A 15,585-nucleotide genomic window follows, 5' to 3' on the forward strand; every position below is an offset into this window, starting at 1 on the left:
CCTAGCAAGAATAAACCAAAAGAGAAAAAAAGAGTAGGTAATAAAAATAAAGCAAATATTTTGTTTTAGAAAATTCAAAACAATGGGAAAACTATATGCGAAGGATTCTAACCTTTGTCAGTTTAACAGGCTTGAAGGCAAAATCTATATTTAGTTTTGCTACAAATCTATACAACTTCGTATTACATATAATTAACCTCATTTTTTTAATGAATATTTACATATAAATTAATACATTCTCCACTCTAATGTACTTTGGAGATCATTCACCTTTCTCTTCAAAACACTATTGCATTCATTGTCTCAAGAATTTCAACAAATACCATAGCAACATCTATATCTATTCTAGGCATCTAATCTACACAAAAGCCAATAGTGACCACAAAAGCTATCATGGTTGCAATTTCTTATTATTTTGCATTATTTAGTTTTATTATTTTAATGTTGATAAATGCCATTTCATTAGATTAAGAAGAACAACATGAGGTACAACAATCTTGCCTACATGCTTTCAAGAAAGGGGAAGGCAAATCACAATTATTACACAAGAAACCTACTTTAAGAGCAATAACATATTTAGCAGCTGAGTGAGCTGCTGAGTTTAGAGATTTCTTAACCTAGCAAAACTCACAATTATCAATGGATGCACTCATGTCAACGACATCATGAATGATGGAGGAGATGGACTAATCAGATGGTTCTTTGGCTTTGGACAGGGCATCAAGACATATTTTTGAATCCCCCTCCACAATGATGTTGCACCAATTTTCAGTGGCAGCCAAGCTTAGAGCCCACATATTTGCAGCTGCTTTAGCTTGAGTAGGAGTGTATAAATCATGAATTTTTGCCTATACATTTAACACCTCTCCAAACTCATTTCTTGCTACCACAACTAAGGAGGTGAAAGCCTATGAGACAGCAGCATCCACATTTAGTTTTATATAGTTTTTAGGAGGGGAAATCCATGAAGTCAATTTCTCACTCCTATCTTTGTCCTTTCATGGTCCAAAGCATTGAGATATTCCTTTACTCTGTTTTCTGCATTGCATATGGTAGAAATGATGTTCACCTCATTGCCATTATGCCAGACCCGATTCCTGAGATGCCAAGTAGCCTCCATAGTGACTGTAATTTAAAGTGTACTCAGTTCATCCAAGTTCAAGACCACTTTAAGGATGTCCTCGTTTGATGTAATATTCATTTTGTCAATTCTTATGCCCCAACTACAACCAAACCAGATGGCCTTGCTACTTGGCAATGAAAGAATAGATGAATTGCTGTTTCAGGTTCTCTGCCATAAAACACACTGTTTGGACCATATGTCCCTATTCTTGTTGCCAAGTTGTTTTTGATTGGTAACACATTGGACCCAATTCTCAATAGTAACATTTTGATTCTATCATAAGCTTTGATCTTCCATATTTTTTGCCATTGCACTATGGAACTCTCATAAGGAGGGTCTTGGTTAGCCTTATATGCAGATTTCACAGAGAATGCCCCTTTGCTGCCCGGAACCAAGATTAGCTTGTCAGCTCTGCCCCTTAAAGGAATATGTATTTTTTGGATGGATTCAACTAACTCAGAATTAAATAGCTTATTTAGCAAGGGTAGATTCTAGCAACGATCTTCGGTAGATATCAAGTTAGACACCAACAAGGGGTTTCGTTGAATTGAGTCATCCTTTGGAGTTGGTTTAAACCCAGCTAGCCAAGGAATCCACTGGTCCACCCATACATTAATAGAAGCACCATTTCCAACAAGGTAACAAGCACCCTTAGCAATAAGGGGTTTGGTTTTCTCAATTGCTTTCCAAATTGGGGAAGCATTTTTGGAAGGTTCACTTTGAATCCGATTCTCTTTGACCTTGTATTTGCTTCTTAGTAAGTTCATACACAAGTTGTCCCTCTTTGAGGCAATTATCCAAGCAAGTTTAGCCAAGAGAGTTTTATTAAAGTCCTTGCTCTTTCTGAATCCCATCCCTCCAATTCCTTTAGGTAGACATAGTTTTCCCAAGCCAACCAAGCCAAATACCTTCCATTTGGGTTTCTTGGATTCCACCAAAATTTTCTAGTCAAAGCATCTAACTTGTCACACACCTTAGTAGGGATGTCATGAAAAGTAGACATTGTGTATGTAGGTAAAGCTTGAGCCACCGTTTTAATTAGAGTGGATCTTCCTGCCCATGATAAAGTCTTACTTCTCCACCCTTTAAGTTTGGCTTCTAACCTCTCTTGTAAGAACTTGAAGTCCTTTACTAGAGCCTTGGTAAGGAATAAAGGAGCCCTCAAGTAAACAGAGTCAATTTTAAGACTTTTCATTTGTAGAATATGCTTTATGCCCCAGCGAGTCTGCTGGTGGGTGAGTTTGGAGAATATAATCCCTGATTTTGCTTTGTTAAGCAGCTATCCATACCACCTACAATATTTTTCCAAGCAGTCATTAATGGCATTAGCTTCCCTCCTACATGCTTTTGAGAAAAGGAACAATATCATCCGTGTACATTACATGTGTGATGGGAGTGCTGCCAATACTAGCCTTAACCCCACTAATATTCTTCTCCATAAATTCCTTCTCTAAGATTCTTGAAAGAACTTCTTGGCATACTATGAAAAGGTAAGGGGATAAAGGGTCCCCTTGCCTTAACCCTTTTTTAGGTCTAAATTGCCCTGTCTTCCCCCATTTATTAGTAACTCAAAGGACACTATTGATACACATTCAAGGATTCATTTCACAATTTTTTCATCAAACCCAAAGTTCTTGAGTACTACTTGGAGGAAGTTCCAATTCACTCTATCATAAGCCTTTTGAAGATCAATTTTGACAGCCATTAACCCAAATTTTACTTTTCTTGTCTTAAAACTATGCAGCATTTCTTGAACAACAGTCTCGTTTTCGGCAATCCACCTTCTCGGAATAAATGCAGCTTGTGTGGGGGAGAAAAGCTTATGCAAAATTTTCCTTAATCTAGACACTAACAATTTAGTAATGATTTTATACACAACATTATACAAACTAATAGGCCTATAATGATTAAATGATGTAGGGCTTTGTGATTTAGGAATAAGAACAATAAAAGTGTTATTTACCTCAGCTAGCATTCTCCTTGTTTGAAAATATGATGTGACAACTCTTGTAACAGACTCCCCCACAATTGCCCAATATTTTTTGTAGAATAGTACTGGAAAGCCATCTGGTCTTGGGGCTTTTAGAGTTTGCATTTGGAATAGCTCCTTCTTAATCTCGGACTGAGTTGGTACTCTGCATAACTCAATATTTTCTTCTTCAGTGATGCATAGAGTGATTAGATTATCCAAATTTTCTGGAAAGTCCACTTCCTCTTCATTAAATTTGGTCTTGAATTTTCCCACAAAGTGCTTTTGAATCTCCCGTTTGTCTGTGATCTATTCCCCAGAGTCATTCTTTACTGCATCTATTGAGTTTCTTCTTTTCCTTATAATGGTAGATAGGTGGAAAAGTTTTGAGTTCTTGTCCCCCCTCCTTGAGCCAAACTTCTCTGGATTTTTGTTTCCAGAGTATTTCATTTCTCAGGAGCCACTCATTCAGTTCAGCTTGGAGATGAGCTTCCTTTCTACAGTTCTCCTTTGTGCAATCCGCTTTTTGTATCTCTTGAATTTTGGTTAGCAGCACGTCTTTTCTCCTTTGGTAGTGACCAAACACTTCTTTGTTTCATTTACTTAAAGCCATTTGGGTATTCAGTTGTTTCATGCATAGTTTTGAGAAATCTGAGCCCTCCACCTCTTCTTTCCAAGCTTCATCAATAATTCCGTAGCACTTTGTATCCCTTGTCCAAGCAGCCTCAAATCTAAATGGTCTAGGAAGGTAATGAGCAGCCGGCTGTGTGCCCAAAAGGATAGGACAGTGATCAGAATTTATGGCACCCAAATGGTGAATGGTTGCCTTTGGAAAAACTAATCTCCAGGACATGCTAGATATACCCCTGTCTAGCCTCTCCCTTAAGACATTCTTTCCCCATCTTTTTTTCCTCCAGGTGAATCTACATCCAGAGAATCCCAAATCAATAGCTCCCAATTCGAAAAGAATGTCCTTCAAAAAATTTAGGGACATTGAGCTCTCAGCTCTTCCCCCATCCTTTTCTTCACTATCCAAAAAAATGTTGACGTCCCCGAAGCAAATCCAAGGCTCTTGAAATGTCTCCAATAAAGCACAAAGGTTCTCCCAAGCCTTTCTCTTCTTGGCTGCATAAGGTGGTCCATAAAATCCAACCAAATACCAGTCTCCACCAGGGTCCAAGATTTTAACGGCAATCATATACTTATTAAACTCCACCACTTCAATTTGTACATTGTTCCTCCACATTAAACATAAACCCCCTGCTCTGCCCTTTGCCTCTATTACCACATTTTCATTAAAACCAACCCTTCTTTTTACATATTCCATACATTCTTCATTTGCTTTCGTTTCACACAAAAAAATTACATCTGGCTTATGACCTCCTTTTTGAGCCCTGAGGGCTCTCACCGTTGAGGCATTGCAAATGCCTCTACAATTCCATCCTAAAGCTCTCATATTGAGAGCAAGCAGCCCAAACTTCTATTCCAGCAACCCAAAACACAGCCAAACCACTTGAAAACCAAAAACCTACAACAACAAAGCACGGAGGCCAGAAGACAGTGTTTTACCTTGCAAAGTATCTATGGCCGCCGGACTGAAATAGAATACCCAACGACTATGACTTTGAAGATGACGATGATAGCACCACCGACAAAGCAGCTACTAGACCCACTTGGGGGTAGAAAAGTGACCCACGCCGGCCAAGAAAAATGCCCACTGACAGGGCTGAGCAAGCCCACAATGGTGGAGGAAGACCCACTACTGGGCGGAGCACACATGCTGCGCGTGACCCACTGAAAGGGGTAGTCCGGCCCACCAAGGAGGCAGATAAGGCTACACTTCGGAGCACAGCTCACGAACGCAGTAGAAAACACTTGAGCGTACGATAGTAGGAACCTTCTATCGTGCGCCGAGAGAGAACACTTGTACGAGGGAGAGCCCGCGACTTGCATTATTTAGTAGTCATTATCCTTCAAGCCAACTGTATTAGAACAACATTGATCTTGGTCTGTAAAAGTACATATCTAGACAAAGATAAGGACTTAGAAAAAATGTTTGCTAATTGATCCCAACTGAACCCAAGAAAAGAAGAAAAGAAGAAGATGACAAGAGATTTATTGGCTATCATAACTCAAACTAAAGTGAAAATCAATTTCAACATGCGTTGATCGAGCATGTCAACAGGAGAGGTATATTGCCCCCATTAATGTTATCCTTCATCCATCGCTTTGTTTTTAGTAACAATATTAGATTAACATTCGCATTTGGTTATCTCCCTTGTTCCCAATATGAGCTCTAGGAATTGAAGGTATACATTTCATTGGTGAAGTGCACTTCCAAAAAGTATAATCCAAATGGAACATTGAAAAAGACGTGGCATTTGTTGCCCTTTTTGACATGACATCCATTGATACTATAAAGCAAGGAAGTCAATACCGTACCGGAGGCTGTACCAGTTTGGCCACCGGTACGATATATTTCGGATACCGGTGTACCGTTTCGGGTTTACCGCTATTTTATATACATATATATATATACACACACACACACACATATACACACCAAAATCTTTAGAACCATGTTTATAAACATATAATATTTCACTTATATTATAGTAAATATAAAAGTTTATTATAAAATATTACCTCAATTCAGAACAAATTATTCATAGTTTTAGACTTTAGTATCAAATAAAAGAAAAAAAAAACACAATATAAAAAATAGAAAGCTTAGTTGTTCATTGCATACTAAGAAAACAAATAATACTAAGAAGTTAATGTAAATAAGTTAGTATTATGCCTTTACAAAAATTCAAAAATTAAAAAAAAAAAAAAAAAAAAAAAAAAAAGCTTTTTTCTGTACCGGCCGGTACGCCCGGTATCGGCCGGTATTGCTCGAAATTGGCCGGTATGGCCGGTACGCGGCCGGTACGGCCGGTACCGGTACGGTATCGGCCACACTGCTATAAAGTCTACAGACAAAAAGAATTTGATTTCTAATCTTACTTTACATATTTGAGTAATGCTAGTGTAAACATGAAAGAAATTAAGTTATTTTATAATAAAATAAAATAAAAACCACCATTTTTTTTTAACTTCAGAATCCTCAAACAAATAGAAGACAAAAGAAGGGAGAAGTGAAAGGGCGAGAGTCATATTACAACATGTTATGCGATTAGTTCCTATTCTCTCACAGTACTGTAATCAAGTAAGTAACACTGACATACATCTTTGACTTGCGTAGTTTTTTTCAAAGAACATATAATAACCTCCAAAGACTTTTTTATATGCAAAATATAAAAAAAAGTAATGCAAAATATTTATTCAACAAACAAGCAATTCTTTTCTAAATCACCAACATCTCACACACATGGTCTCACAATTTGCATAAGTACATAATCAGATTCACAGCAGTGCACAGCCGCACATTGATACAATACATATTATTTCACAAAGAGAACAAAAACTCAGAAATGAGGAGAGGAACAAATAAGGATCACCACCAGCAGGGAGTCACTCATGGTCACCCAGATGAAAAGCGTAAATGCGATTTGACAAGTTCTAGAATGGCTTGGGAACATTACTAATTCCTTGAGAACACGAACCATCTCTTTTGAAATTACCCATCAGTTGTAAAGTTGTAAAAAGGTAAAATATTTTCGCTTTAGAAGTTTGACAAGTCCTTCATCAACATCAACATCAATATCATCACTGAAAAGTTGCCATGCCTCTGCAGCCTTTGCCTTCTCAAGTATTCTCTGCTTGAGAAATTTCACAAATCCTTCAACATCAACATCTGCATCACCACTCTTTAAAAGTTCCTTTACCTTTGCAGCCTTTGCTTTCTCCAGTTTCTTTAACTTGAAAAATTTGACGAGTCCTGCGAGAACAACATCATCACTATTACCACTACTCTTCAAAAGTTCCTCTGCAATTTCAGCTGGGGTAACCTCTACATTCGCCAACAATCCTTCAATCTGTCTATAGAGTTGGTGGTCACCATTGATATCCAGATAATTAGAAGTCAACAGCTTGAACCCATCCATGGTGCAGTATGACATGTGCACGTGCAAGTCCATGCGCCCTGGGCGCAACAAAGCAGGATCAAGCCGATCCTTATGATTGGTGGTGAACACAAAATTCGCTCATCTCCACAGCTCGACCATAATCCATCTATAATGTTCACTAAACCCGATAGTGTGAACTGAAAAAATAACATGAACGTAAATATTGGTAGATGAAATCATAAGATAATGTCATTGCATCCGTAGTGTCATAGTGGTCATGGTTGTTGACATAGTCAATACACTAACTCTAATTTCCATGATATTTAAGAGAGATAATTAGAAGGCAATCTTTTTACCTTTTTTTTTTGTGTGTGTGGAAACATACTAATTCTCAAACTCAAACCGGATGGTACATGTATCTAATGGTAGGAAAATTTTTCTTCCAGGGCAGAAACTAACTAGACTCATTGAACTAAATATCTCATAAAAATTGTAGTCAAATTTAACAAAAACAAACTCGCATACTTATTTTGTCATTGAAAAATGAATAATAGGTCCTAAAACTGATACCTAAATCAACAAAGTAAAATGAGTGGCAATCAATTATATCGCTAGATAGAGATATTGTCAAAAGTAAAGTGCTACTTATATTTGCATTATACTCCAAAAAAATCTATTCAATTGATTAAGAGAAATTTCAATTATAACACTTTTTCCTATTAAAAAAAAGGTTATAATTGAAACTCAGTGAAATCATTTATAGTCCATTTCGATCTAATAAACATTCAATGTAAGACTTTTTTATTTTATACATCATTCAATTAAATCCATGTAAGAATCACACAAAAACTGACCAAAGTGTATAATTATTAGACAATGTGATTCTTACATGAATTTGATTGAATAAATGTGTATTGTTGGGATATGTACATGGGGCCAATAATATATTGGAATAATTGTAAACTAGTTTTTATGAGAATAAAAAATGCTAACCAACTCATCACGTCGCTCTCGATCATTCAACTCTGCAGCGCGATCTATATCCTCAATTGGCAGTATTGAACGATTAGATGTAGAAAGCAAAATTTTTCTCAACTGCAAATCAGACAACCTACTGGAAAGGTTCAAATCATAGATATCAAACTTGAGATAATTAGCCATGGCAGCAATCAAGCTTGATTTACCGGTACCCGGAGGGCCATAAATCAAATACCCTCGCTTCCATGCCTTGCCAACTTTCTTATACAACTCCTTCCTTCTAACAAACCTGTCCAAATCATCCTTGACCATCTTCTTCAGCTCTGGTTCCATTGCCAGCTTCTCAAATGTAGTTGGATGTTCAAGATTAACAGACCTCCATGCACGACCATCAAGACAGCCAGATTCACGGCTATAAAGCTTTACCATCTCTTCTTCTTTTTTTATAGTCTCAGAACGTCTTATTATTTCAGGAAAATAAGACTCTCGCACAATCTCTTCGAATTTTTTCTCAAAGGAAAGCTCAAAAAATACCTGACGATTTTGCTTAGTGAGATCTCCTTTTTCCATAAGCTTCCATTTGAGCTCAATGTTTCCAAAGCGATCAAGAACCTCTTGACCCATTGCAATATCAAAGGTTGGTTTCTTTTGCCTAATGGTTTTGCTTGCTTCGAGACATTTTGTTGAATCACTAGTAACCTTGGTACGTAGGTAGGTTGTGGCAGCTTCAAAGATTTCATTTCTGTCGAGATCACATTTCTCTTTAATAATGAAAGTGAATCGACGCCTAAAGATGGCGCAGAGATAATCGCGGATTACAGGAGGTATGAGTTCTTTTACTACGGAACTTACTAGCATCACAAAAGCAGCTGAGAGCAATGTTGTCAATGATGGAAGCAACTCTTTGAGAGAAAACATGGTTTGAAGGTACAGGTATCTCCCAATCACCTCTTCCAAATCCTGTAAAATGAGAACAATATGGTCAATGAATATGACACAACTTTTTTATGGCTTGAGGGCAATGTAGGAGTTCGGACACCAAGTACTTCTTGGTTTTGTTAATTTGTTTATGCAATATGGTTAATTATGAAAATTTTTAGTCACTTCACAAAGAGGATATCTGTCATAAATTTTTTAGGATAAATCTCCATCTAAGTAAGAATAAAATTTAAACATAACCCGAAGCAAAAAAAAAAAATAATAATAATAATAAATAAATAAATTCACGCAAGCACCAAGCACCAAGCACCAAGCACCAATTAAATTAATCACACAAGAACACATTATGTGGAAAACCTTATAACATAGAGGAACATAAAATAGAGAATGTAATGCCCTAAGTTTATGTTCAAAACTTAAGTTTACAATAAATATGAAAAATATAATAATACCTCTCTAGAAAATCCAATGAAACCAAAATCGCAACAAGATCTCCGCTCGAAACAAGGCACTGTTTTTTCTTTTTCTTCACACAGATTAATTTCACTCTCTGCATGTTTCGCTCTATTACATTTACAACCCTTTTTATAGACCAGCTGCATGGGTCACTACTAGTCCTGAGCTTGTCTCGCAAGGCTAAGGCAATTGATTAGAAACTTTTAACATGAATGACGCGGTTTCTTAACTCATTCTATTTAGTTTTACATAGTTAAGGAAATAAGACATAACTCTTAATTATATTTAGTTAGATTTTAGTCCAAACTTTCATCCATTGTTGTTGATTACTCCACCTCCTGTGTTGTTAAACGGTTCTTGAGCAACTATATGGTAAATTAGTAATATATAGAGTGACTTCATTAACAATTAATTTTCATGTTTTATTGGTTCCTAACCCGTGCATACATGATGTTAGGTTCTAAATACTTAGGAACTAATGTATTAGAACTCTAATATTTATTATTGGCAAACTATGATCAAAACAGGTGTCTAGTTGTGTTTTAAACTTGCTCAAAGTATGTGTTTTATGTAAAGTTGGAATCGAGTTAACTGCAGAAGTTACTGTGCATTTCTGTCTGACTCGATCGATCGAGAATTAGACTCGACCGATCGAATGTTGTGCAGATCGTTTTTTCTGCAGATTTTTCAACTTAACCCTAAGCCCATATGACGTGTAGGGTTTTATGTTTTGTCCTAGGTATAAAAGGCAAACCCTAATCACGTTTTTAAAGTTGCTCATATTGCTGTTTGTGTGAATCTCTTGTGAGATCTGAGAAGTGCTTGCCTTAACACAAGCTTAGGATTATCAAGAAGGAGATTACTTCAAGAACTTGATGATTGTTCAGTTGCTGCCATAAGAGCTTAAAGATACACAAGCGGGGGTGCTTGTACTTACAGGAGAATCCAAGAAAGAAGGAGTCCGTGGTCTCGAAGCTTGCACGTGGTCCTGTCAGTAAGTTCTACCGGTGGGTAGCAATAGGATGTTAGTGGTCTAGTTCGCTATTGTACACTTCGATTCTTTCATAATGGATTCAGGTTTACCTTGAGGATAACTAGGTTAAATCCTCCCCAGATTTTTTACCGGTTTAGTTTTCCTAGGTCATCATATCTTTGTATTTTTTATATTCCGCACTTTACATTGATATAATTATATGATTGTGTTAACTTAGATCTGAAATTTGGACTAAGTAATAACTTAACTTGTTAACTAGGTTAATCCAATTGTGTGTTTAAGGGGTCTAAACAAACTTTACACATGAAAATAACTGAATTTGAAGAAAATATCATTATGTTTGATCTGGATAGTAAATGCATAAAACAGATTTCTATCTAATTAATTCACATGGAAATCATTAAAAGAAAAATTATAATCACAATAGTAGTGACACTTTATAACTAAAAGATGCACAAAAAAGAATGGAATAATATGCCATAGGCCAATATTAGCCGTTGTTTGGTAGCAATATTTAAACAATAAAAGTTATTTAAATACCACGATATATACTTTTATAAACATTTTTATTAATATATATTTTTACAAAACTTAAACCACTTTACTAAAAATTTCTTCCCACGTAGTCACCGAGAAAAGACACGCTTAAACACCGTTACCAGTCTCCGTCTTCTCCCACTCAGTCTCTCCCTCAGAAAAGAATAATTTCCTCTCTCAGCCAGTCAAAAACGGACACGCTTAGCACCAATTTTCAAAAACAAAAGACTGTTCTGGCAGGCAGCAACTGAGCAAGGCAAAAGCTCAATTTTTGAGCTTCAAACAAAACTGGGTGCTCTGGATTACAAAAGTTTCTCAGTTTTTTTCTCTCGGTTTTGTCAAATGTTCAATTATGAGGTAGTTATTTCCACCGACAAAAGTCTTTTGCTTTTGGAAAATTATTGTACTACAAACAAGCTGCAGGTAAAAAGGAGAAAAGACTGAAAAGTATAAAGAGTGTTAAACAGAGTTTTTTGACATTATCGAACAGCTTTCGAGGCGCCACCGAATTAGAATTGGTATAGGGTGACCACAATGTTGTTTTTGATTAAGAGTATTCAAAACAAGCGAGTAAAAAATTAAATAACTTAGAAAATAACTTTATTTATTTTAATAATTTACTTTGCAAAACACTCACCATAAAATATAACAACAAATTTTATAATATTTAAAGTAGTCATTAGATGTTCTAAATTCAATTAGGCAAAGAAAATATTAAATTAATGGAAAAATTAAATATCAAAAGAAAAAAAAACATTAATACTTGAATGGGTGTTTATTTAATTTTTCTTTCTAATATGAAGAGGGGCAATTCTATAAAATTAATAGAAATAGACGATGGACTATGGACGATATTAGGGGTTAAGGGGGAGAAATTTCTAATTCCACCAGCTTAAAAAATAAGATTATCTATTATAGCAGTAATCTAAGGTCCATATTTCTTTGTTGGAAGTTTAATCTTTAAACTTCATCTATTAATAATAAATAGATTTAGGGATCGATTCTTGTCTACTCAAAAAATTAATTAGTGTCTTAACTTAAAGATAAAGAGCAATCATTAAGAGTAGACTTGTACTTATTCAATGTAATTTAAATTTTTTAAAGTGTGATAGGAAGAAACTCCTAAGAGCATTCACAGCAGTGGAGCTAAATAGCTATATTGCTATTTTAGCTCCACTCAAACCACAAAAACCCACCTGCAGCAGTGGAGGCAAAGCTAAAAAATTTTAGCTTTGCGCTACAGTGCTCATGTATCAATACATGAGCACTGTAGCTGAAAGTTATAAAAATAATAATATTTTATTTGGGCCCCAATTAAAATAATTCAAAGCCTCTCTCTCTCTCTCTCTCTCTCTCTCTCTCTCAGTCACTCTCATCTCTGTGCACTAAAGCTTTCAACTCTCTCAACTCTCATCTCTTCTCTTTAAACTCTCTCAACTCACTCAAGCTCACCGCCGCCGGCCCGTCACCGACCCACGCCGTCCGAAGCTCTCAACTCTCTCAAGCTCACCGTTGCCGAGACCCACGTTGTCTGAAGCTCTCAACTCTCTCAAGCTCACCGTCGCCGAGACCCACGCCGTCCGAAGCTCTCTCAAGCTCACCGTCGCCGAGACCCACGCCGTCCGAAGCTCTCAACTCTCTCAAGCTCACCGTCGCCGAGACCCACCAGCTGAGACCCACCGTCACCGACCCACCAGCTGAGACCCACCGCCGATCAACCCTCTCAACCTCAGACCCACTCCGTCCCAAGCTCTCAAACCCACACCGTCACCGACCCTCCAAGCCGCCGATTAGCTCAGACCCTCGCCGCCGATCCTTATGAGTTTGATCTGGGTTTTTGGTTGAGTTTGACCGCCGATCCTTCTGAGCTCACCGCCGATCCTTCTGGGTTTTGCTCCATTTTTTTTCCTTTCTTTTATCACCGTGCCTCTCTCTATCTCTCATTCACTTTCAGAAAGAAAATTTCAGAGGATTGAAGAAATGAAGCAAACAAAGAGGAAAAAAAAATACGTGTATTTGGATGAAACCAACAAATAAGATAAATAAGAAAAATAAAATAAAGAATAATAAGAAATTAAAATTAAGTAATGTTTTATAATATTTTTGTAATAAATTTTAAGCGGTAGATTATTACTATTTAATATTGGTGAGAAAAAAATAATTTTTTTGATGGTGGTGGTTGCAGTGGTGGTGGCAGTTGCAATGGCGGTAGTGGTAGTGACAGTGGTGATGACAGTGGCTGTGATTGTTGTTTATTGTAGAGAATATATTATTCTATTACGTGGCGGCGGTGACGGTGGGCGGCGGTAGCGATTGCGGTGGCGGTGGAAGAATCGATGGCGGTGGTGGTAGTGGTAGTGATAGCGGTTGCGGTTGGTTGTGATTGTTATTTATTGTAATGAATATATTATTTTATTGTAGTAGATATATTATTTTATTGTGAGGTTTATATTATTTTATTGTGTTGAAAGTTAAAATAGATCCACTGCTGCAGCATGTTTTGTAAAATGTATAGGTAAAATAGATAAAGTAACTTTTTGTGAAGCTAAAAAGCTAAATTTTTAGCTCCACTGCTGTGGATGCTCTAAGAGCTAGAAAATTTCATTCTATCCTTGACAAATTTGTTCAAGGGCAAAAATTCCATGAAGATAGTGACTTTATCATACATGCTTTCTTATTTATTAAAATTTCCTTGTTTCTTTCATTGTTGTTGATTTGATATAAAATTTAAGGGTTAATTTGCAATTGTAGTCTTACAATTTTTTTTATTTAATTTTGTTGCTCCTTTTTCAAGAATATTTAATCATAATTAGTATAATTTAAAATATCTTGATTACAACAGGTCAAAATTAATAAAAGTACTTAGCTAACCAAAACATTTAAGTACAATGACATAATATTGTCTGTGAGGTGTCCGAGGACCGAGGAAAATAAGGAGCGGGATGTCATTCACAAATTCACTAGTAAAGCGCCTTTGAACCAAGAAGTTGGTCTACCTGAGGCGATGATGGAAAAGGTGCGTAATGTCTTATGAGTGCCCAAGTGGAAGAAATAGCATTCTAGGAGAAGAGTAGTGTAAGGGGAGGAAGCTCCCTAAAAGGGTATACCTACTACCCCCGCACTAAATGCTTTGTAATAACCTTATCAGCTGCATTAATGAAGAAATAACTCCTGAACATTGTCTTCACAGCTAGCGACCCCTTCTACCACCTTCAGTAGAGCCTTGATGGGACAAGTATCAAAGGAAGAGTTTTGGGGCATATAAGTGGAGGGCCAGGATGTCAAGAAGTAGGATATATAAGAAGAAAGAAGCTCTACAATAAGAGGATTTTTTGGGGAGAGAAAGTAACAGAAAAAAGAATAGTGTACAGACTGATAAAAACTCGAGAAATTCTTATATAAGAACACTTCCTCGGAAAGGACCGAGGAGAGTTTTTTTTAATTGCTTGACTCATTTTTACTTAACTGTGACCCACTTCATTAGCCAAAAACCTTAATGAGCAACTATGCTGTGATTACCTTCCCATCTCTACATACAAACAACTTTATTGTTTGGGCTTGGGTTGAGATACAAGGCACCACTATTCTAAGTGGGCTTGGGCTTCTAAATCCAGCTCTCACATTGTCAAAATGGAAATATGTTAGGACATATGTGGTTCACTTGATATGAACATGTGTCATTCCTTTATGTAATTGGCTAATCCTTTGACAAAATGTACTTTACTTGTAATTGGATAGATCTAGGATGTTTTTAATACTTCAAGAAAAAAAGTTTCAAAATCAAGCGTTAAAGCCATGCAAGTCTGTCCAAGAAACAAGCTGAGAAGTTCTCTTCATCAAAGTTCGACAGTTGGCTCGACAATTGCATCTATTGAACTTTAAGAAGCTGTCCCAGCCCCGTGGTTCGACAGCTTCTAGATAGTACCTTGACACCTCTAGCTGTCGAGATTTAAGAAAACAGTTTTTCAGTACTGTTTTAATTCTAATCCGTGGATATGTCTTTGGGCCTTCTTTTCTCATAACCCTAGACATATAAAAGGATTATTTTAAGGGTCGTTAAAGTAAGCACAAGTTGCACAAGCATTGAGCAAAGTCTGTTTAAGCAATTTGTGACCGGAGACAAAGTTTGCCCTAGTTCATCTCTTTGTGAAGAAGTTATTGTGTCTTTGCACCATAGGGTTTTGTAACCAAGCATCTTCTTGTTCTTCATCGTGAGGATGAACTGAAGAACTTTGCAGCCAACACTTTCTCAAGTTGGTGATTGAAGTCGCGTACTGGGATCCGCGCAATTGATTAGTCACGTACTAGAAGCCGTGCATTGAAAATGAGAGATTGTCACTACAAAACAAGTCCAATTAGGTACTAGGGTAAGGGTTCAACTGTACGTTGGTATAGGGTACTGGGATTCCTTTACTTGTAACCACTTGTTGTGATAATAGTGGATTCTCGGGAGTGGTGACTTTAAAATCACTCGGTGGAGTTTTTACCTTGTAGGTTTTCCCCATTTGTAAACAAATCACTGTGTCAATTTATTTTCCGCTGCATTTTACTTTATTGGTGATTTGTTTGTGCTATCACGCGT

At 36.7% G+C, this 15,585-nt stretch overlaps 2 protein-coding genes and 1 pseudogene across 2 annotated transcripts; all 3 read right to left on the minus strand.

Moving 5' to 3' along the window:
• Positions 1 to 1,212: 1,212 nt before the first annotated feature.
• LOC142643996 (uncharacterized) lies at positions 1,213 to 1,977 on the minus strand. Its single transcript, XM_075818691.1, has 2 exons — positions 1,655 to 1,977; positions 1,213 to 1,540 (listed from the first exon to the last, which is right to left on the minus strand). Exons 1-2 carry the CDS (start codon positions 1,975 to 1,977, stop codon positions 1,213 to 1,215), a joined length of 651 nt encoding a protein of 216 aa, XP_075674806.1.
• Positions 1,978 to 3,687: 1,710 nt separating this feature from the next.
• Positions 3,688 to 4,548, minus strand: LOC142643997 (uncharacterized). The gene has a single exon (XM_075818693.1). It carries the CDS (start codon positions 4,546 to 4,548, stop codon positions 3,688 to 3,690), a length of 861 nt encoding a protein of 286 aa, XP_075674808.1.
• Positions 4,549 to 6,464: 1,916 nt separating this feature from the next.
• Positions 6,465 to 8,995, minus strand: LOC142644720 (AAA-ATPase At3g50940-like; annotated as a pseudogene).
• Positions 8,996 to 15,585: the final 6,590 nt, after the last annotated feature.

The sequence above is a fragment of the Castanea sativa genome, chromosome 7, assembly GCF_040712315.1.
Source record: "Castanea sativa cultivar Marrone di Chiusa Pesio chromosome 7, ASM4071231v1".
Lineage (NCBI taxonomy): Eukaryota > Viridiplantae > Streptophyta > Magnoliopsida > Fagales > Fagaceae > Castanea > Castanea sativa.